General features: G+C 35.7%; 1 protein-coding gene across 1 annotated transcript; it reads left to right on the top strand.

Annotated features, from left to right (window-relative positions):
* Nucleotides 1-2412: 2412 nt before the first annotated feature.
* On the top strand, nt 2413-23580 carry dnmt3ba (DNA (cytosine-5-)-methyltransferase 3 beta, duplicate a). Its single transcript, XM_083553757.1, has 26 exons — nt 2413-2447; nt 7066-7200; nt 7305-7450; nt 7584-7788; nt 8834-10587; nt 10850-11009; nt 11793-11861; nt 12118-12182; nt 12382-12513; nt 13616-13696; nt 13896-14045; nt 14543-14650; nt 14727-14862; nt 15600-15719; nt 16737-16781; nt 16867-16946; nt 17044-17156; nt 17254-17437; nt 17799-17883; nt 17981-18126; nt 18266-18356; nt 18455-18603; nt 21293-21378; nt 21477-21546; nt 21650-21768; nt 21907-23580. The coding sequence occupies exons 2-26, from the start codon at nt 7077-7079 to the stop codon at nt 22049-22051; spliced, it is 4563 nt and encodes a 1520-aa protein (XP_083409883.1). The 5' UTR covers nt 2413-2447; nt 7066-7076; the 3' UTR covers nt 22052-23580.
* The last annotated feature ends 1589 nt before the right edge of the window (nt 23581-25169 follow it).

The raw sequence follows: 25169 nt of genomic DNA, 5'->3' as shown, positions 1-25169 counted from the left end.
TAAGATGTTCGGCTGATAGCTATCTTTGTGTTCACATGGGATTTGAGGGTATAAAGTATATCTTGATTACAAAAATCTCTTGATTGTGAAAAGGGAGTCTAGTAGACTGTAGTCAGTAAGCCGTTATCGTCAGTTACATATATCAAGGGAAAAGGAAATGAGGAGGGAGAGCCCAAAGCTCCTTTTCTTTCCTGGGGTAAGAAACTTAAAAGCACTTAAACCACAAATGCTAAAGTAAAACCACATTTTGACTCTTTCAGTTAAATATAATCAATTACTAGTAGTTTTTAGTAGATACTTTACATTTCTTCATCAATGTCTATTCTTTCTAGGTTAGCATTCTCCTTCCTTTCTTACATGCGGTTTTTCACTTTTTTGTCACTTGTTTTACAGCAGCCTATTTAGTTACAAAGAGCCACACACACCCCTTCCAACTTCTCTGCCATTGTTAGTTCCTTTAAGAGAGTGTGGTTGAACAGATCACTGTTTTCTGAAGTAGGAGGGTACATGAAACATTCAAGTGTTTTTGAGGATGATTTCTATTCTAAATTGTTATAGGTGTAACATCCAACAAGATGACTCTGCTTTACCAGTTCTAACAATTTACTGAATTCTGCACACTGGACAATGGACTATGACAATATTTTCTGTCTATCAGTAGTTGTGTAAAGGCAACAGTAAATAAGATCAATCCATAATCAATAGAACAGAAAATTAAAAATAGAAACAGAATAATGCTGCATTAAAACTCTTTACAAGAATTCAACAAGAAATAGAATTAAGAGGACAAAAATAACAAAATTAATTAACATGAAACACAGAGCAGGTTAACAAAAGGATTCTGAATTAATGATAAGCTGTTACATCATATCAAAACAACAACAAAAACTGTTCATTGCCATGGGAAAGATTCAAGGCTCAAGAGTTTGTTGTCATATGTACAGGAAACAGGAAACATAAGACATAAATTACAAATGTGCAAAGTTTTAATTGTGCAAATGCAAGAAAGAAGTGTGTGCGAGTACAGTGCATCTGAAAGTATTCACAGCACTTCATTTTTTCACATTTTGTGACGTTACAACCTTATTCCAAAATAGATTATATTTATTATTTTCCTCAGAATTCTACAAAAATATCCCATAATGACAATGTGAAAGAAGTTTATTTAAAATCTTTGCAAATTTACTAAAAATAAAAAACTATATTATTCACATTTACATGAGATTAAGTTCAAGTTCAGGTTTATTTCTCTATCGCTTTTCATAATGAATATTGTCTCATAGCAGCTTTACAGAATTTAAGATTAAAAGTGAATTATGTGTATTTGTCCCTGATGAACAAACCTGGGGCGACTATGGCAAGAAAAAAAAAGTCCCTAGATTAATGAGGAAGAAACCTTGAAAGGAACCAGACTCAAAAGGGGAACCCATTCTTGTTTGGGTGATATCAATGATGTGATTATAAATCTCAAAACACTACAAAACACTGGAGAGTAAGAACTACCATAAGTACCAGAGTGTGTGTGCTTATGAGTAATGTCCTTTCTACAGTTGACGTTGTGGTACTTCTAAGCAACTAATAAAATATCTCAACATTTGAGATAATCAGAGATCCAACACCAACTACATATCAGAGCCCTGAAAATTCGAAGAAGTCCAAAGCCAAACTCTGCATGAAGTGGGATCTAAATGGCGATGATACGTCTCTAGATGGTTCGGGATGTTTGCAGCATTAGCATCTACTTCATCTACTTCACCTACATCTACTGTAGGTTGATTGATCTTAAGTTTGTAATCTAGCATACCAGTGTAGATCTATTTATTGATAGTGATTCAAAGCACTTTTGTACATCGTTCTGGACAAGGGCATCTGCTAATTATAAATGCAAATGTAAATGTAAATGTAATCTTCTCCTTCTTTCTCAACCATCTTAATGCACAGCCAGTGCATAAACATTATCTTTGGCTATGTTCGGAAAAACATTGTCAATGCAGTTTCATTTTTCAAAACTCATAGCGAGGTTTTTTGTTTAAACGTGTGGTCTTGAAACCTATTTACCTATAAAGCAAACTAATTAGGTTTGTGGTAACAATCTTTCTTATAATTTTGCTCTTTGCTTCCCTTTTAGACATACAACTGTGTAGTACATGTAAACATTGACAAATCCTTTTCCAAAAAATAAAATAAAATAAAATAAGTGGAAATCTGTTGTACAGTCAAAAAAATGTGTTGCTCCATACTGAACTTATTGTGAATAATGTACAGTAGCTTGGGCGTGCCTCTGGGACTGCTTGGAGTGCCCTTTTACTTTCATTTTTTAAGGCTTTTTTTCTAGATTTGAATTGCAAATTGAACTTGAGCATACGATTTGGCCAATGAGTGTTTCAATCTTTGTGGAGCATTTGACAGAAGGTCAAACAATAAACAGTCTTCCTTGTTTACTAAAGGTAAGTGAAACACTTACACATACACTTACACTTGCTAATAACACTTATCATTTGCAGGCTGCATTCTTAGTTGTCATCTTTGACTTTTGTGTTTGTGTGGTATTTGTGCTAATTTGTAAAGCACTAATGTATCCTTGGTGTTGTAGTAGTAGTAGTAGTAGTAGTAGTAGTAGTAGTAGTAGTAGTAGTAGAAGTAATAGAAGCACATAAGAATAATTCCTAATGGTCTTAAAAAAGAAAATATATTTATAAATATTTAATTGTGTATATCTGTATTTCTGCATATTACTATAAATATTGTCTCAAACATGACCTGACTTTTTATTGTGAAAAAAATCTGATTTATTATTCCAAAATATTTGGCTTAGCATTACAAATGAATGATTTCTTGGAAAATTTAAGATTGTCCAAACTGCTAAACATTTTTAAAGATAGGTTTATGATTAGTGATATTGATTGCCTTTAAACTGTAATCCCATCTTCACACAGTAGAAAGAGCATTTGTTGGTCACTATTATGTAGAAAATGGGTATACTTACACCTGGTGTTGTGTACTATGCATTCAACAAATAATACACTTTCCTTTGAACAAACTATCTTAACTATCAAACTTGAAACCAATTTATCAAACAAATTAGGTTATCCTGCTGGCTTTAATTAGTGTTTACCACAGTTGATTGCTTTATTGTCATTAAGATGCAGTAATGCTTTTAATGCAGTTTACCAAGTTTCTTCGTTGTCTTCTTTCATAATTTTCCACAGAAGTCTAAACTTTACTGGAATCTTTGTTTTTCCGCTCTAAAAAAAAAAAAAGAGTGCAGAACATTTTAACCAAATCTCACTGAGACAGTAATGAATATTACATATTAGTAAGAGTCGAAATCGCTTTGAGTTGCAGAAATGTTTAGTTAATATTACTTATTTACTTCCATATTTTCTTACTATAAATTTGTTTTTAGAAAAAACACTTAGGAATTTTTAAAGAATATACTTATACAGTACACAGAAAGTTATAATCTGCATAATGGTCTACTTAATGTGTTTACTATTGTGCACTACAAGGAACATTCACACATTCAGGGAAAATATGCAGTTACATGTTTAAAGAATTTTATTTATTTTTTGGGGGGATTTCAAAATTAATTAACTTCCTGTGGGCTCACCACCTGCAGGAGGGACCGTAAGGGACGGTGCTGTGAGGATTGGGCAGCAGTCGAAGGCGGGGGCCTGCTTAGACTGCTGCCCCCGCGACCCGAATTACGGATAAGCGAGAGAAAATAAATGAATGAATGAAAATTAATTAAAAGACCTTAAATTTGTTGTAGTTTGTACTTCGATATTGATATAATTGTAGGGTTTAAACCGTCTGAAACCGACCTTCCTTTTCTCACTTCCTCATAGAGTAGCAGGGCGCGTCGCCATTTCCGTGTCCTCGGAAAACTCGTCGTAGATCAGCAAAGACATACAGAGCACACAGACTTCTGTGTTTAAATCAGTTTTAATGTTTACCTCCAGTATAATGTGTTTTATATTTACCGATTTTGCAATAACCCAATTGTTTTTCTAAGGCAGATTACTATGCTTTACACAATAAGTAATTCAAATATCGTCATTAGATAAGAGCAAACAATTTCATTGGGGGAAAGGCAGTAATTTCAAGATAAAATTAATTTATATACTTTAAAGACTTTTTAACGTCTTAAAATTAGACTGGACCCAAATAAATGTGCGTTTCGGTAACATGTCTACAAAACAACAGATAAACATGTTCAGCATCGCGAGTGTGAAACCCGGAGCTCACTTAAAAAAAACATACTTTGCTCTGAAAAATCACTAAATATTATACAAAATTTGCTATTGAACATCCTTTGAGATTCAATAAGGTTATTTATTTAGTCAGTCATGTACCAAAAAAACAAGCAATGAGACCGGATTCGACAAACAAACGTTCACGTGTTTGTATTATTTTTATTATTCCACGTGTTTATTCGAATTAAACCATGAATGAATTTATACCCGACCCCTAAAGTGTGAATATAGCTTTGTAGTGTCTAAAAATACCGAGTAGGATTGTACGGTATCCTACAATAGAGTCCAGGGACTATCGTTGCAACTACATTGTAATTCGAGTAGCTACACCACGTGACCGTGAATAAAACTAAGTATAAATCTAGCACCATGAATGGACCCGCCCACTTCGAGGTCTCTACCAATCACATCCTGTAAAATGGTTCGGCTGCGGCGTGGGGGGGAGGGGGGGTTTGTGCAGCAGCTATTGGTTAGATATTAGTTTCTAGAGTACATACTAGTGGCCTTTCGGGGGAGCGGGAGCAAGCAGAGGTAGGACTGATTCAGTTTTATACAGAAACGCGTGTTTGCACTTTTTTTCAGATCGCTTTTTATGAAATCAGATAAAGCGCGAGCAGTAGTATAGATCTCTCGGTTTATAGACATGAGTGGTATAGGAGAGGCAAAAACAAGCATCGGACACACAAAGAGAGTTCAAACACAAAAGGCTATCAAACCGGGTGGATACAATAAAACAAAGTGCAATGGGTTTTAATAGCATTTATAATGTTGTGTTTCTGGTTGTGTTTTAAGTAACATTTCTTCTCGGGTGTGTTTATAAAGAATGATGTGAAAGGTGCTGTAGAGATCATGGACTGTAAACTGGTTTTGATTGAACACAAAACGAAAACAAAGCGATTGGTGGTGGTGGGGGGTGGGTGATATTGTGGAGAAAGAAAAGCAACAAAAAAGGATTTTATTTTATTGTTATTATTATTATTATTTAGAAAATACCGTTGTGTTTCCGGGAATAAATGTCGCTGAAAAGTGATCTGAGAGGAAGTCAGTGAGTTATTAGAAGCCGGTATATCCCAGCTTGTTGTTTATGTGTTTATGAACACTCTGGTCGGCTTCATTCAAACCCTGGGCATTATTCCCTCTCTGAACCTGAGCAGTTTACTGCAAGCAAAAATTGCCCCATTGGACCAGAATGAACTATTGGACTTCACGTGAAAGCATAAAAAGTTCGCGGCAAAACTTTGTCCCGCGAGATTTTCTTTTTTTTTTTCTCTCGGCCCTCGCTGTGTAGTAGAAGGGGAGAAGAGGAAAAAAATACGAGAACTCAAAGTGACTACGGAAGGAGAAACCACAATATACACTTTTTAACGCAAAATTTGTATTAAAAGTGGCCCGGAGACGTACTTTTATGTGTCTTGATGTAATAAAGAGTGCAGTAATATTATGTTATCCACACATATGCTTGAATATTCTGTGTAAATACCTATTCGATAGATAGATAGATAGATAGATAGATAGATAGATAGATAGATAGATAGATAGATAGATAGATAGATAGATAGATAGAACTTTATTGTCATTGCATTGTACAGGTTCACAACAACGACATGCAGTTTGGCATCTACCAGAAGTGCAAAATGTAGCAATAGTGGAGATAAATATGTAGCATATTTACAGCATGTAATATATATATATATATATATATATATATATATATATATATATATATATATATATATATATATATATATATATGTATATATGTAAGCATATGTACAGTAAATAAATTTAAAGGCTATTATAGAATAAAGTGTAGGTCTACTTAAGATATAACAGATAAGCTGTAAATAACGAAGCGGCTAATTTATGAATTTTTCCTGGGTTTTTCCCGGTTTCACAAACTTCAAGCCAAAAAACTGAACCCCATAACATTAGACCAATGAAATTTCCGAACGGAAACGAAAAAAACGCACCTCACCTGTGTTCTGAGCTGCACGGCATCGGGAAAAAAAAAGTTTTTTTTAAACGCACGACGATGCCAAAAGATAAACTCTCGAGAGAAATAGTTGTGAAAGGAAGGAGGAAGACAGTGAACAATGACTTTCTTGGCTACTGTTTAGATACAAGTCGTTGTAACGCGTTGAGTCTGGGTGAAGCTCACTAACTCCAGTTGCAACAGAAATCATATAAGCACAGACAGGTTTCCAAAACTCGTGCTTTTTTATTTTTCATGGCAACAGCGTTAAGGGTTAGTCAAAGAAACTTAAACATGAGCATCAGAAAATAATAAGGACACAATCCTCGTCTTGCACACATGCAGTAATAGCGGAAAAAAGCCGTCTTTCCTTGTGTAGCCTGTGTAAAGTTCATTAGTGTAGACACCTGTGGCTTATAGACAGGTGCGGCTTATTTATGTTAAAATATTTCTTTTGTAAAATTCAGTGGGTGCGGCTTATATTTGGGTGTGCTTTATAGTCCGGAAATATTTTTCACATACTAGTTACATTTTGTGTGCACAAGATAAGATTATTTAAAACACTACTGATGAGGATAGGATATTGGTTTCATGTTCAACACAATATTTTTTTGTTGAACGTGTGTTGATATGTAATAAATTGCAACGACATGATAATAAAGCAATATTGCACAATCAGGAGTGCAACAGCATGGTTGTGGGTAAGGTATTGCTCTTATGCAACGGTTTTATAAGCAAAAAAGCACAATATTGGGTCACCAACCAAATATGTAGTATTTTGTAGTATTCAAATTTCTGATTTCAGTGATACGTTTGAATTCATTGACTGTTTTACAGGATACCTGAACATGGACACATCTGTTAACCTGGAAACAGAAGCACTTCAGGACAAATCCAGCCGTTTTGAACTCCTGGGCTGGCTTAACAGTTCACTGCAAACTAAGTTTAATAAAATCGAAGAAGTATGCTCAGGTATGTGTTTAGCTTTAGAGTAAAATCATGTTTACAAGTAATACTACTGGCAGATTTGAATTAAGTAAAGAAATAATAATGATAATAAATATATTGTTTTGCAGGGGCATGCTTTTGCCAGTTGATGGACTGGGTTTTTTCAGGCTCCATCGACATGAGCAAAGTGAAGTTTCAGTGTCAGGACCAGGAAGATTTTCGCCACAACTATAGTCTTCTGCAGAATGCATTCAGAAAAATGGGTATCACAAAAGTATGTTTCCCATCATACTGTCTAACCATGCCTTTACCTTTACTGTATATTTAATTTCTTTGCAGATGTATGCATGTTGCATAATGATGTAGATTTGTATATAAAATCTGCTTTTGTCTGCTTCTTTTTGCAGTCTATCCCAGTGGAGGAACTCATAAAAGGAAAATTCAGGTCTAATTTTGCTTTTCTGAAGTGGTTCAGAATATTTTTCAACGCTAACATGACTGGGCAGGTATATAACCCAAAGGAGACACGTGATGGACAAGAAATTGCACCTGCACAGATCCATTTACGGGCTGCCCGTAGATCCAAATCATCAGCAAAACCTAATACCTCTGGTAAGATTATATTTGTTACAAAAATTATAACTAATTCCATTTTTGCAGACTAGAGATGGGTATCATTTACCTTTTATCGATAGAGATAAAATAATAATTTCTATAATTTGTTGCAAAAATTATTTGATGCAAATAGACAATGGCACATGAAGCACATTTTTTAAATCAAAGAGAAAGATTTCCTTAGCATACCACATCACAAGATTTTAGAATTAAAGGTCGATCAATAGTGGATTTTACAGGTATCTTGATTGGATCGTACGTTCTAATAACCAATTAATCAACCGGTTTTTTTTTTTTATGGATACTGAATAAAAATAAAACAGTCCATGTAAAATAGTACTGAACTTTATTACAACAATTAAATAAATATAATTATATTCATTAAGAGATATAGTTATAAAATTATAAATATAGCACTCTCCATGCAAACAGCATGTGGCATCAGTGATTTTCCTCTAGATGCCGCTCTCTTAATGGCAGCGGACCAGAAGCCATTTTCGCCAATAGTCCAGCAGTCGACTTTCGGTGACAATTAATGGTGTCCCCAAAGACTACTAGTACTAACAAAAGATTTATTTTATAATAAATGTTACCCTTACTTGAGGCTGAGGCAAGAGAGTTTCAGTTGGTGTGTTTTGTTTGTAAAAGTAATTATATTATCAATGTTTCCTCCTTTGCTCACTATTACACTACTGCATATATTGCATCTGACACTGGTGTCCCTTAGTTTTGTAACACTTTTGAACGTTTCAACCTTGTCGCCATGAACGATTGTGCACGTGTATGACTAATAGCAAGCAGAAGCTTCTAATTCACTATTAACACAGACGTATATCAGTAGTCCAGTAGTAACCCAATTACACACTGGAACAAAAAAAAAAAACGGTTCTCGGTACCCCTCCCTGATGCAAACGATGCAGTTAGATTTTTATAATGTAATTTCCTGTTGCTATTATGTAATGATATTGTTATAATTGTGTTTTTAATTGGTTAGGAAATATTCAAGAGTGCGTAATTCAACCTTAATTAACTTTTCACTCAGGTAAAGTGGAGGATTCTGACTCAGATGTGGATGTTACCAAAAAAGAGACCATCATTTATGACCCACTGTGGCAAGAAACCTTCAAGTGGATCAGGCCCAGCCCTATGGGGGATAACTATGCATTTTGTACAATCTGTGACTTGAACATCACTGTGTGTAAATCAGGACTGCTTGATTTGAAACACCATAAGCAGTCTCAGAAACACAAAATGCAAGAACTAAAGACGTTGAGAAAAGGAAAAGAGTTCAAGGATTTCACATGTAGTGAACTCATGTTGCGCTTTATTCAAACCCACTGCCTGCCTTCACGCAAGACGGTCTCCCAGCATATAGCCAGGCATGTCCTTGGATTACAATACCCAGAAGACATTTCTTCTACTGCAAAGCAGGTTCCTTATTGTGTTTACCTTTATGGACAAGTGCCACTAGGTAAAGAAAGTGAAAAAGAGGACTACAGCTGTGTCGTACTTCTGGGATTTTTTGATGAAAAGGCTGCAAAACATTGCATAAGAATTCTTGATATTTTTCAGCATGTAGGCAAAGATGAGGAAATTGTTGAGTCTTTGGTGGACACCCTGAAAGGGTTTAAGCTACCTTTGAGCAACATGGCAGCGTTCTATGTTCATGCCCATGATGAGCTCTCTGTAAAGGTTTCACTTCAACTGAAGAAACTCAATCCAAAAGCGGTGGGTTTTGATGGGCTTTATAGCTTGGCAGACTCAGCCTGCTATGCTGGTGTAAACGCCTTTTCTGACAAGGTTCAACAGCTTATTGTTAATCTCCATGAACACTGTTTTACTTTTTGCGCTAAAAATGACAATCTTATGGGATTGTTTGCTGGTAGTTGTGGCCTTGATGGCTCTGTCCATTCTCTCTCCCAGAAAAGCAAAAACTTTTGCGTCCTAATTAACAAGATGCTTGAAATGTGGCCAGACCTGATCTCCTACTTCACTTCTTGCAGTGACAAAGATGACAAGGTTAAACACATTTGTTCTCAATTAGAGGATCCAAAAGTCAGGATTGCCTTCATGTTTCTTCATTATTCTCTTGCACCACTTAAAGCGTACAATGATCATCTGGAACAACGTGAAGGTTTTGCTCGTGCAGATCTTGTTCAGATCCTACGAGAAGCAAGTGGCCTGCTTCGATCCTATGCTTCAACGTTACTCCATCCTCAGGTAGTGGCACGTTTTCTAAAGGAACAAGACCCCGCTATGCTCGAGAACCCAAAGCTGCATCTTCCCAGCAATGAACTGAGCTTTGGTGGGGATGCAGTGGAAACCTTTCTGTCTGGGAGGGAAGAAGAGCTGGCTGACTTTCTGAAGGTATTTCAGGAGGAGTGCATGGCTTTTTATAAAGCAGTTACAGCTTGCATTCTGAAGGGGCTGCCTTTAAATGATAGTACCTTAAGGAGCATGTCTCAACTTCTAAGCCCAGAGGGACTGTTAAAGGTCACAAGCAAAGGTGTAGTAGAACTCGGTGAACAATTTGGCCTCTCAGACAGCCCAGAGGTATCTGTCCAACTCAAAGAGGAGTTTCTAAAGTACCAGCTCATTGAGGGAAAAAAAGATGAAGGCATTGCTGAGAATGGACAAGGAGAAGGCCTATCAGACTGCTTACATCCTCCTTCCTTGGAGAATCATTGGAGTGCTGTTCTGAAGACCACTGCTGAAACATCAGTGTTCAGGAAACTCGTTCTTAATCTTTTAGCTTTGCCCTGTCCACCCCTTGAAGCGGAGAAAGTGTTTTCTCAGGTAGGCAGAAATCTGCTGTTGAAATATTAGCATTATCGCATATAGCTTTTCTTTATACATATTTAACAAAAATGCATATATTCCATAATCAATGTACATAATTGAATATTGATATGCATCTGAATATTGATAGGTATCTATTGATAAGTATTTGAAATCAGCCTAACCTTAAATGTGTACATGTTTTACTTAATGTATTAAGTTTAACAATCTGTTTTTAGATTTAGCTATTTAATATATGCCCTCTCTCCATCAAACACAGGCAGTGAAGAATGGTGATATTGACCAATTGAATGACCATTCGGCAGACAGTGAGTCCGATACTCTCAAAGAAATGGAGCCCATTAATGACGATTCATCCTCAGAAGTCTCCAGCACTAAGACAACACCTGTTAGAAACGGGAGGAAAAAGAAGACATTAAGTAAGAAGTGAATAAATTGAATCTGACCATTGTAAAAGAACAATTGGACATACTGGTTTGTCTTATAGCTGCAGCAAGCAAATTTTGAATGATTGTATGCATGGAAGAAGTTGTGAATGTCACAATTATGTAATATTAGTTGCAGTTCATCTTTGTAGGTTGAAAACATATTGCCATATAGCTTATTACACAATGCACACATTTGTGTGTTCTCACAGGCCATCATCATTTGTTTGCTTATTGCAGTGTGTCAATCGACAAATTCTCTGTAATCCAGATGCAGAATCTCAGTCAGCTTTTCAACACAGTAGAGGATTTACATATTTCTTTATTTCTTTCATGTTTACATAATATCAATTGACATAATTTAAAGACCTGCAGGTATCAGACATTCTCAGCTTCCTTTTAAGCTATTTTCACCTGCTACCCTGTGGTCATAGTTTTTAAAGTAAATGGCAGCTATGTTGCTATTTGCAGCATGGCGCTTAGAATACTTGTTATTGTTTAGCATGAATGCTTCTTTCAACAAAGAAGTAAATCTTTAGAAGCCACATGACTTTGGTAAAATAATATTTTTTATTTCCATTCTCATGTATTAGCTTTGTTGCAACTATAGATATAGGTGGATGCTGTGCCACTAAAACAGGGTGTCCACAATTCCTTAAAATAGTGATTTTATATGAATATAAAATTAACACTTCCAATCACAGACAGTTGCTCAAAAGACTTGACTTGCTCAAAAGAAGTCAGTTGGATTGATAGAACCAATATGCTGTTTTCCAGAGATGAGTGACCTTTCAGTCTCAGTGAAGCCATGCACGGTGCGACTGCAGAAGATAACCGATAAGACAGGTGTGCGCAGGAAGTTCTTTACAGTCAGAGCATGTACTCTTCATGGCAAAGCACCTTTTTTTCACCCACCTTTATGTACAGGTGTTTCTACTCTGTACTGATCAAATATTTGATCTAATCAAATTAAATGGCAGTCAGTGGTCTGTCTAAATGATTCTCTTACTGATCTAGATGTTGAGATGTTATAAATGTTGAACAATAAAGATGTCCAGAGCAGGTGACTTGAATTTCTGAATCTGAAATTCCGTTCCTGTAGGCATGGATATAAACAAAGTTGGGGATCAAGTCTTTACTGAGGATGATGTAGTCTGGACTAAGGAGGTAATTACTTTTTTGTTGTTTTTAGATATAATGACTCTATGGTTACCCAAACTAATTACCATAACACACTATTAACATTATTCCTGTTTTTAGCACATTTTATTACTTATCTCTTTTTGGCTGTTCCACAATCTCTGGCACGACTGCTGGAGGTGCCTGGCCTGAGTGAGGGTGTGTATGTTTGTTTGTTGTCCTTCAGGACTCCATTAGGGGGATTTATGGTTGGCAAAGCAGTTTGAGACAAAAGCCACAGGCTCGCACTGTCTTTCAGGCTGGGTCAGGCACCTGGGCCAAACCACAAAGCATCCAATTGGAGAAGAAGGATGAGGCGGTATGTAACTGCCCAAGCTAAAGGCAGGATTCTCTGCTGTGTCAATTGTGGTTAAAGGTGCATTGGTAGAGTTTGGGCTGTTGCAGTTACATACAAGCGAATCAACAAAAACATTGGATTTACATTCTTCTGGAACCCACCTCACATTTATGCTAACATTCACAATGCTTCCCAGAATGTGACCAACATGTTTTGATAAAGGCCTCCGTATTGGACCCTAACCCTCCCTGTCATCCTTTATTCTCCAATCTGGATAACCATCTTAAAATCACATTTAATATTCTTGTCCATTTATGACAAAGATATGAACACGTGAAAAACTATCAAATCAAGATTTATTGCTATGGCCATTTATTTAAATGTTTCGCCAGTTTATATTATTTATGATCTGAATTCTTGTCCAGGAAAAATGTAGCTACTTCAGCATCCAGAATATGCAGGTTTCTTCGCCTTGGAAATTTTTTTTTATTTACTGCACAACAGGAGTATCTGCACAATATTTGTGAGCAGATGGACCTTTAAAGGGTAGTGTTTCAACATGACGTCGATGTCCAATACAGTTCAACACAAAATAGCATTTTCCTCTTGCATTGATCAGACTGTTTCAAAAATTACATTTTATCATTACATTCCATCATTCTTCTATTAAGAACAATAATAATAGTAACCAGTGCACCTTTAATTGGCCTGCTGATTAATTAGACTGATTCTGACTGTTCCTTCTTGCGCTTGTCTCGTCAGCTGGATGCACCGTTGGCTTTGGACAGAGCTTCTGATTCTCCGTCTATTTTAAAGCACTGGCACTTTGCTTTCAGTCTTTCTGGCAACTCTTTAATTTTCCTTTGTTACATTCTGTCAGTTTCTGCAATTTGGCTTCTTCAATGTAGTGTATATGTCATTTTTTGTGTATACATCAATTCACCCACTCCTAAAGGAAACAGGCATAGTTGGGGGTAGAATGGTGTCTCTTGGAGGCTTGTTTTTTTTAATTAATTAATTTATTTTATTTTTTTGCAGACACTTTCAGACTGTACATATTGCATGGGAAGTCTCAATTTTTCTATCTAGTTCACCATGTAAATTGCTTCTCTCTTGGTTTTAGACAATAAACAATGAAGACAAAGCTCTTCCAAGCGTCACTACACAAAGTCCCAAGCCTGGAAAGAGAGTTCCTATGTACCAGGTAATTTTTCTATTTTGTTAGTGTTAAAAGAAGTGCTGAAGAATAATTCCGGAGTCACCGATTGGCTTCTGGTCTCGGTTGCACAGTATTGCATATGCTATAATGCTATATTTCGAATAAAATTTTTTGACCAAGTGGCTACTAATATAAAGCTGGTAATGTTGATATTTTCATTGAATTTTGTGCCTCCTCCCTATAGGATGGGAAGGGATTTAGCATTGGAGAGCTGGTGTGGGGGAAAGTGAAGGGTTTCTCATGGTGGCCTGGACTTGTGGTGCCCTGGATGACAAAGACATCTCCCTCATTTCTGAGACGTGTGGAATGGTTTGGGGATGGCATGTACTCAGAGGTGAGGATTTTACCGTGCATTCCAAGAAAAGTCAGTCCAGACTTCACTTAACATTTCTTTAAAGCGTACATTTTAGCTGCTATTTTTAAAGCATCTTATTATTTGCATTAAATGTAAATGCATATAAAAAAACTTATGGAACTCACAAATCTAAGATCTTCTGCTTATTTCAAAATATAACAAATCTAATATTGGGCTGTTGAAACAGGTTTTATATATCTGATTACCAGGTAAGAAGCTAATTAGCTAGTTAACGTGTCAGCAGAAAAATGTCTATATAAAAGACAGTATGAATTATGGCTTTCACGACGTGTAGCAGTGGGTATTTGCACACCATATTCTTTAGATCATATCCACTTCAAAGGTGTGAAAATTTCTTAAAAAAAGATTATGATCTCTCTGAACATTTTTAGCTATCATTTTTTTTTTACCAGCAGAACCTGTTTTTCCTCTTCTAGGAACCAATATAGTTAACCCCTTTTTCTTCTTCTTTGCAGATATTTACAGAGAGGCTTTTGCCTTTTGCAGCATTTGCAAAGTGCTTCTGCCCAAATTCATATGCCAGTCTCCCCACTTACAAAGATGCCATTTATCAAGTTCTTGAGGTAAGAGAAAATAAAACTTAATATCAAATCTTAAAGAGTGGGCAAAACAAACTGTGCTTATACACTTTGTTTCTAGTTGGCAGGTGAACGTTGCTCAAAGACCTTTGCATCCGTTGGGGGCAAACAGAAAGAGATAAAGGCCATGCTGGACTGGGCTTTTGGTGGCTTTCAACCCACAGGCCCTGAAGGATTTGCACCTCCAGACACTTATGGTAAGAATTCAGCACTCAGAATACTAAAGTGGTTTCTTAAGTGAAGAATTCAAAAAATACACTTTTACCTTTAATCCAGTAATAGTCACTTGCTTGACCATGGTTCATGGTGGAGGATACAATAAGAATTTTTGTAGCATAGCAGATCAACATGTGAAAAACTGGCTATAATTCAGACAAATTCCGTAGTAGAAACTTTGTTTTATATTATACAATCACATGGCTATATATAAAATATTTATCTGAAGGCAGCTCATCTGACTGGAGACTAGCTACAGGGCTTTTGGTTAAAAAATGAAAAGACTTGTTTTAGAAATAATGTACATGATTAAAACAGAACTTTCAGAGATGAATGAAGAAAGCAGCACACAGAGCATACACTCTGCATCAAAAAATAAATGCGATCTTCCAAAACAGGACAGCATTGCTAGTCAACCAAACAAATGTTTATAACCTCTTTACAAAACATATTTATAGCCAGGTTAAGCTAAAGTAATTGTTTTCCAACAATTAATGTTAGTTGCTAATACAAATTGGGATTGACTGCTCCTGCCCTATCTAATGGGTTTCCGTTTAGGGTAGTTTTACAATGGTAATGATTTTATTTAAACGCGTGATTGTAGAACTAATGACTGTAAAGGTAAAACTCTTACATCTGTAGAATCTGTATTGGACAAACCGATTTAATGGTATATAACTTGTATAACAAAAATAAAACACCAATTTTCACCACACAGCTTCATCTGTCAATCAGAAGGTTGAGTCTTCAGACTCTTCCGTGTCTGACTATCAACCTCCAGCCAAAAGAAAATATGTTCACAGAGGCAGAGCTTCCACAACTCAGGAGTACTCAAGAGGTACATTTTGGATTTCTAACGCTTTTTAACTAAAATTTTTTTTTTTTACTTGGGCAAAGGTTTATTTCAAATATGAATACAGTGGAACCCCGTTGTACGAGCATAATTCGTTCTTGAAAATTGCTCGTGTGTCCATTTGCTCGTATGTTCGAACTGATTTTCCCCATAGGAATGAATGTAAAAGTGATTTAATCCGTTCCGAGATCTCATTCGATCGCTTATTTCTGCACTTAAAAAGTATTTGTAGCCTATTTTTAAAAACAAATACACGGCAAATTACCGTAATATAAACATAATTTTACACTTACTCATGTGATAGTGGTTGATTGCGAGTGTGAGACGCGCACCACGCTCGTAACCTCCTCGGTTTCCATGGTAATTCTATTTACTTTCGTTTTCACAGCACCATCACTGATTTTCTTGGGAGACATTTTTCAAGATTTCTAGTGAAATAAAAATATAAAACTAAAAAAAGGGAATGTGGGAGAGCGTATGGATATGGGAGCCACTTTTATTTTTTTGGGTCGGTCTACTTAGTGCCCCACGCAGCACGTCTCTGGCGCGCACGCACACGCACGCACACACATGCTCTCCTCCTTAAATGCACCCTCCGATCACTTGAAAAGAGAGAACAATCATTAGGTCACATTAACTTTAGGTGAGGCCATCCCCTGCCTATCTGCTCCCGGACCCGCCCTCCATTCACAAACCGCCGCTCAGCCACGCCCCCGCTGCCACAGTTACGTTTTTGCTGCACTGAACAATGTGAGCGACTGAGTGATACGTCATCAACTAAGCGACTGATGCGACCCTCCGCCGAAAACGGGGAACCGGCAGTGTGGGTTTGCTCGTGCCTTCGAAATTTGCTTGTGAAACAGGGTAAAATTTTGCGAGCGAGTTTGCTCGTATCTCCGTTTGCTCGTACTATAGGTTGCTCGTACAACGGGGTTTCACTGTACTACAGCATATTTGTAGCGCATGTCTTAACTTATAACATTTTCTCTTTACCTTCATCAGAGCAAATGGTACATGAACTTTCAGTAAAAGGGAAAAGAATTGAAGGTGAGTTGCTAACAATTTGGACTATTTTTGCAATGTCAAATATTGTGTGTGTGTAAATGTCAATATCTGGTTCTTTTGCATACAGATTTCTGCCTCTCTTGTGGTAATACAAACATTGAAATATTCCATCCACTCTTTGATGGGAGCCTTTGTTTAAAATGCAAGGTAAAACATTATGATTTTTTTATTTATTTTTTTTACTACTGAGATAACTATGTGCAGTTTCTGATTCAAATATATTTTGTCTCGTTTACTATTATAGGAGAATTTTACAGAGACTCTATTCAGATATGATGAAGATGGATATCAGTCTTACTGTACTATCTGCTGTGCTGGACAGGAGGTCATTTTGTGTGGCAATTCCAGCTGCTGCAGGTGCAAATCACATACACAAAGACTGTCTGTTTAAAAATACAATTAACTGATGAACTACTTGTATCTGTGGATTTCAACACATCACCTTCTTTTTCAGGTGTTACTGCAAAGACTGTATAGATGTGTTGGTTGGACCAGGCACATTTGATAAGATAAAAGATGTAGATCCATGGAGCTGCTACATTTGCCTACCCCCTAACAAATATGGTGTGCTGAAGCTCAGACCAGACTGGAGTGTGCGTGTTCAGGAGTTCTTTGCCAATAACAGTGCCTTTGAATTTGTAAGTAGCAAATAAGACAGCCTTGTTAAATGGCCTTATTAAATCATTTCATTCCTTTCTTTTGATTGTATTGTTGTAAAGAAAGATGAGACTGAAGGACTACAAAGACATTACAAAGCTGTTTCTTTCCGGCTTTCATGTTCATTTTTTTAACGGTTTTAGTTTCAGTCGATTCGGATTATCTTCCTGTTTATTTTCTGATAAATGCTCTTACCTGCATTTGCATCTACTCTCACTGTTGTGTGCTCTCAGCACTTATGCACACACAAATAATGTGACAATTTTAGATTGATTTAATTAATGACAAAATTCCAAGTATGTTGTATCATTACTATAAGCTGTATTTTACTATTTGATACAGGAACCACACAGAGTTTATCCCTCAATTCCTGCTCACAAGCGTCGGCCTATCAAGGTTTTATCGCTCTTTGATGGAATTGCCACAGGTCAGTTTTTGTCTTTTTTGCTTTGATAGATATCGGCAATAGAAAAATTTTTTAGATTTAGAAGTATATTATTATAATCTGTATTTTTTTTCCACAGGCTACCTTGTTCTGAAAGATTTAGGCTTCAAGGTAGAGCGCTACATTGCGTCTGAGATCTGTGATGACTCCATTGCTGTAGGGATGGTCAAGCATGAGGGAAAGATTGAATATGTCAATGATGTGCGCACCATCACCAGGAAACATGTAAGTACTCTGACATAAGTGATCATGTGAGTTTCTTATGAACTTCACCACCGCTCACATTATACATTCTCATAACACTGCAGTCTGAGTGGTGGACTGCTTAATAAAGTCCTTCTAAGACTAGTTATCTGTACTACAGCTGGCAGAATGGGGACCGTTTGACCTTTTGATTGGTGGAAGTCCCTGTAATGATCTGTCCATGGTGAACCCAGCCAGAAAAGGCCTTTTTGGTAAGATAGTTCTTTATTTTATAATCTGTATCTTGTATTTCATTGACACTTAAAAATTGACATTTCCAAATGCCCCACATCTCTCTGTTCTCTGCTAGAGGGCACAGGCCGACTGTTTTTTGAGTACTACCGTATGCTTACTATGATGAGGCCGAAAGAAGATGATGACCGACCGTTTTTCTGGCTCTTTGAGAATGTTGTGGCCATGAGCGCACATGACAAAGCAGATATTTGTCGCTTTTTGGAGGTAGGTTTTTAATACGAATCTCACAAAATGTCTTATAATGTTAAGGCTTTCATATAAGCAAAAAGCATGTTCACAGACAAAATCTTGCCCAAGTTGTCAATTGTTGCTAAAACTTTGTGCTTAGTCATCGGTGTTGCTCCAGCGCAACCAATATCCCATTGTTCTCAGGTGTTGATGTTTAGCAATAGATTGAATAAAAAGGGAGAAGAGTAACCATGACTAACTATACATCATTCTAAAGGTCTGAGCCTCAAGCAGCGATTTTAGATCACTGTATTGCAATGGAAATCGTAAAAAATGTATTTGCTGAATTTGTGTAAGCAGTACATGCTTAAAAAAACATGCATAAAAAAATGCACTACTTATACATTTATTGTAATAACGGTTCACAAACACATCCACTGCTGCTAATCCTGGTTTATTAGGAAATATAAGACTCCAATGAACAACATGCTGTAAAGCATTTTTGCTCTGACCAAACAATAGTGTTGTGATTTAGATGGTTATTATTTTGTTTTACAGAACTTCGGCTGGTGTATTGTCTGTATATATTTCGGAATAACTTTCGCATAAAAAAACGACTGGTAAAAAAACAAATATTAAGAAATATGGCTGGTAGAATATAGTGTTACAAAACAAGTGAGACCACACACTAAAAAAAGAGAAAAGAGAAACAGTTAAAGAGGCGGAATCTTGGGCTTGAGTCCACAATCCATAGGCATGTGTCCGGATGACGTTTCTTATCACCACCTATCATTTCAAACATTTTATTTCCAGCCAGTAGCATTATTGAAACAAAATAATTGATGGAAAATGTAGCCAATAAGTGCAGTATATATGGGAGGATTTTATTCCCCATGTGTGTGAGTTTTAGTTTTATTACTCTTTACAAACTCTTACTGGTTGAAGCAGCACACATGCACATTGACAAACAAGGAAGTGAATGCAGCTCTCAGTTTTGCACAAACAGCTGTTTGTTTACAAAAAAAAAGCAGCATTGTGGAAAATAACACAACAGAGGAACAACAGAGACTTGTAAATCTGCATGGAGATGGAAAATCTAAGCCTATTTAACATCTGTAACTTATTATATATCTCCCTTTACAGCTTTATACGATGTAATACGTTTTATTGCCCGTTTGTTTTTATAAGAGAAATGCTTGAAAAGTGTGTGTGTGTGTGTGTGTGTGTGTGTGTGTGTGTGTGTGTGTGTGTGTGTGTATTGTTGGGATTGGAATGGCCGGACATCAATATGAATGGCCATGACTGTAAAACAATAGCTTGTCTTGTTACCTGGCCATCAATATGAATGCTAACTCAATATCAATGGCCAAACATGTATAACAAACGCCTTTCATAGTCAGCCATTCATTTCTATTCAGACTGTATGAATAAAGTATGGATGGCCACCTGAGTTTAGCAGGTGGCTCTCAAACAGGGGGACGGAGAAAAGGATCAGCCATTGTCTCAGATAAATATTTGTAGGCATCTCATTTGTCATGAAAATCTTCATAAAATTTGAAATATAAACTCATGAGATATGTGGCTCTCAACCCGGGACTATCGATTGTTTACATGTATTTATATATGAAATAAAAATAATGTTCAATGCAGAAAATGTATATCCATGGCACGTCATCATCTTTAACTTAAAATTTTTTTGAGCAATATCAACTGTGATGATGGACAGTAAAGTGCAATGTGTCTTCTTATCTAAATTGGGTATGTAGCACATTTTTATCAGTAACTGTTAACATTTAAATATAAGTAGGGAATTTCAGATGTGAGTCCTAAAATTTGGGCTGGGTCGGGCCGGGAGGGGCGAACCAGACATAGTCTCAGATAAATGTTTGTAGGAATCTCATTTTTTATGATATCTTCATTCAATTTAAAATATAGACTCATGAGACATGTGGCTTTTAACCCATTACTTTTCTGGATTGCTTCAGGACTGATTTCATATATTTATATATGAAGAAAAATCTTCATATGTTTTTCACTGTACATGATTCATAACTTTCTATAACTTATATTTTTGAGCAATATCAACTTTGAATAATTCACAAAAAAGCTTAAAGAAGTCTTCTTTAAAAAAAAAAAAAAATTTTTTTTTTTTTTGGACAATTTTTAAATTGTGTATGTAGCCCACTTTTATCAGGAACTGTTAACATTTGAAGTTAGGTGGGGCATTTTCAGCTGTGAGTCCCAAAAATCTGTGGCGAAGGCTAACAGATTAATTAAACTTAAAGGCATCTTAATTGTTTATATATTATTTATTTGTGTGAAAAAGGGAAATGTGCAATATTTATTTTATGCAATCTTTTTGCAGTTCTTTATGATAGTTGAAAGTAATTTTGGAGCTCACTGTACATGTAACATCTTACTGTTGAAAAGTTGTTCATAGTCATCTGTTGAAACCAAACTGCGTAATTACAAATTGGGCTCCATTCATTAATTAGTGGATTTTAATTATCTATTTTTCTATTATTGTTACTTTTCTTACAGGTCTTGTAATTTTCTCTTATGGTTTACAGACAATTTTCTTGTGTATATATATATATATATATATATATATATATATATATATATATATATATATATATTTTTTTTTTGATTCTCGTAAATATGTCTGTAATGGTTCTTCGAAGTAATGTTCTGTTAATTTTACCCTTTTCTTTTTTTCTTTTAGTGTAATCCGATCCTAATCGATGCTGTTAAAGTGAGTCCCGCTCACAGAGCTCGCTACTTCTGGGGAAATCTACCTGGGATGAACAGGTATTTAGTCCTGAGGCAAAATCCAATCTTTTCCAGTGAATATCACTGTACATATAGTTATAACATATAGCAAAATATGACACTATCTATCTTTTCAGACCACTAGCTATATCCCTAAATGACAAAGTTGATCTGCAGGACTGCCTGGAAGTTGGTCGGGTTGCTCAGGTGAGAATTAGAAAACAATGTGTTGATAGCAAATATTTATATTCATATATGTACATATTGACTTGTCCTGTCATTGTAATTATAACCGTCACTGTTTCTACAGTTTAATAAAGTTCGCACCATCACAACAAAATCGAATTCCATTAAGCAAGGGAAAATGGGGCCTCTTCCTGTTACCATGAACGGGAAGGAGGATTACCTTTGGTGTACAGAGATGGAAAGGTGAGCAGGAACAATACGAGAAACACAGAGTCAGCTGCAGATGCAAATCAATTCAAATGTGTTTGCATTATTTATTTATTTTTGCAGAACATTTCAATATCTTTTACATCGTGGGTAAATGCAATCTTTGTATCACAGGGTGTTTGGCTTCCCTAAGCATTACACTGATGTGAACAACATGGGTAGAGGCCAGAGGCAGAAGGTTTTGGGGCGTTCCTGGAGTGTTCCTGTGATTCGTCACTTATTCGCCCCACTGAAGGATTACTTCGCATGCGAGTCTTAGTTATCCTTTAACTACTATTCTCAAACAACCTTGAGATTCTTGTTTCTTAGCATTTTAATGAGTTTTTAGATGTTTTTGGTGCTTTGCAAACTTTGACCTCAGAAAGTTTTTTTTTTTTTTTTGACATACTTTTATTGTTTTAAAGTCATCTGATTCTTTTCTAGCTTGATCAAGGTCTTCAGAATGCACAGACACTTTTGGTTCTATTTTATACATCTTATGTACTGTTGAGCTACTGTTGTTTAGACTGTCTTAATGAAAATGTTGTGCTAGAGAGAGCCACTGAAACCCCACTCCACTACCTCACTTATAATCTGTGACTGGTGCATTGTCTGAAGAGATGCTGTTTACCTATTCATACGCTAATGAATAACAGTGAGATGGGGTTATAGGCACTCTTATCCGGTCAGGAATTTTCACATTTTTTAGGATCATGAATTTTGGACATAATGCATTTTCTGTCTCAGTTTACATACTGCTTTTACACTACCATCGCTGGTTGTCTTGACAATGTTTAATGTATTCTATTTTTATAGTACAAATCCCAGTACAGTTTTGAAGAAATCAAACTAGAATAAGTGATAAACCTCGTCAAGTTGACAGCTTTACTTTTTAAGCTTTTGGTGCTGATAACAATTACTAATGACTAGTTTTTCTAAATATAAAGAGGAAAAAAGGCAACTTCCTACAAAACCATAAGTGCCCACAAGAGGAGATATATATCTATATATATATATATATATATATATATATATATATATATATATATATATATATATATATATATATATATAACATATACAAGTCTACCATTATCACTGTATTTTAAATGTGTAATCGGATCACACCAACAATTTTGTGCTTTGTTCAAATTATGAAATGGTAAAACAATCTGTGAATCCAATTGTCCATTCAGCAGTAAGGTGCTATAAATGTAGGTGCTAACAGAGCTGCGTTTGCTTGGTGCATGGTGCTTATTCTATGAAATTTGTATAAAAGTGTATTTATTCTTTCTACAAAATGATGTCAGTCAGTTACTGTTTACTAGCATTATCTTTTTATTGGTTAGAGAAATGCTTCATAACAGAATGCTGTCGTGTAATATTAAATGTTTAATATGAACATTTGGTAAAACGCATGGGTTTTGATGCAAGATGCATGAGATCTAACTAGCTGAAGTGTGAAGTTAATTAAGGAATATGACTTAATGTATAAGTAGTTTTTGTTGTGTTTTTATTCATTTCCTTACGTTTTGAGAAGGAGTTTAGTCCTGTCCTTTTTTACTTATACTGAGGAATTGTGTTTTAAACTGGCTTTTTATCTGGAGTCTCATTGCCAGATGCTGATCATTGACGTTCCAACTAGTTTTGGTCTTTTAAAGTGCCAAACCTAAAAGCCATGTAAATAACATCACTACAAATAAATAAACAGGCCATAGTATACATTTTTATATTGTAACTCAATGTTCTGTTCATTTTGTACATGTGATGAATCTAGCAAATAATAAATTGTTTTAACATGCTGTTCAATCGGATCCTGCTTTGTTTTCTATTTAAAATTATTGTAGAATGAAACATTTTCTTTTGGGAATGTTAGTCTTTAATTTTTCAGAGATAGTAGAGGTAATAGTTTTCAGTAACCATGAAAGTCAGGAATGTGTTTGTGCCAGTTCTTATGCAAAGAATTGTGCAGTGAAATCAATATTTTTTTTAGATTATATTTTAAGATAATCTACAAGAACTTTAGTCTATTTAACGGTGTAATTAATAAAAAGATTTCTGTGGAAACACTACAATCTGATCTTGTAATTAATTCTGTCTCAAAATCACCATATCTGCAATGGTTGCTTGAATAAGTAATTATGTAGGAATTGGCACCTATTTAAACCTTGCTTAGCATACTTGTAGGAGTATTTGCTTGTCTCCCAAAGGCTATAGTGAAAGAATGAATGTGAAAGAATCAGAATGAATCACCTTCCTACTTGCGCTCTATGTCACCCATCAAAAGATTTCAGAAACGGTCGATCTCCTAGAATTTCCCCGTATACAGCAATCTCTAGAGCAGTGGTTCCCAGCCTTTTCAGGAGACTCCTATTTTAACATTTAATTAAAACCCCCATTAAAACACACTAGCAAACATGCTTTATTTAATGTGACAATCAGTTGTATGCGTTTTTAAATGCAAAAAACAGCAGAATGCAAACAATTTTCCCCAACAAAAGATTCCACTTTTTTCTTTAAGCTGATGAACAAATGACAACATTAACATTTTAATCTGTTAATGTAAATATCAAACAAATCTGTCCATTTCACTTATAACCTTAAAAACATGTAACAACATGCAAGGGTTCACAAGGACAGATCTTACTTTTCAGGCTCTGCTATTTAACTGATGAACAAACAACAGGAGCAAATTAATATCTATTAACATAAATATCATTTAATCAGAGAATTCATCTATTATTGTATTTTTTTTGTACTTTAAAGACTAAAAATATACAGTTACATATCAGTTAAAACACAACAATAACTTATACACAAACAATTATTTAACGTGCTGTCATAAATGAAATCAATTAATTAATTTTAAAAAAGCAACTCGCTAAATTTTAGCGACCCCTAGTGGGGAACCAGTGCTCTGGAGTTTACACAAAATGGTTCAAAAACAAGGTTTCTTCAGTTTGAAACACATTTGATGATGAGAGATCGGAGTAAAACAAACAAACTGGGCACAGAAAGTCTATAGTAAATAAAAAAACACAATGCATTACACCTCGCGGTGGATGGGATGCAACAGAAAAAGGTTTCCATCAGCATGAAACAAAACTCTATCATGGGATCAGACCCACCCAGACTGACAGCTGGATAGTGGGAGAAGACCAGTGATTTTATTTTTATTATCTATAACTGTCCAGTTCCTTTCCACTCCACCTTCTCCACTGCAACCTTAAAGCACTACAACCTTCTCATACCTAACAACACTAGAGAAGTCCTAAGAGGCCATGCAATATAATATTTTTCTTTTTTTTCTTTATTATTTTTTCGTGATCACGACCTAATTTCCTTGTGATCTCGACATAACAAACATTGTTTCCACGTGATCACAATTTTTCTGTGTA

Source organism: Silurus aristotelis, assembly GCF_946808225.1.
Source record: "Silurus aristotelis genome assembly, chromosome: 11".
In the NCBI taxonomy this organism is placed as follows: domain Eukaryota; kingdom Metazoa; phylum Chordata; class Actinopteri; order Siluriformes; family Siluridae; genus Silurus; species Silurus aristotelis.
This window is presented reverse-complemented; position numbering and strand designations above follow the sequence as displayed.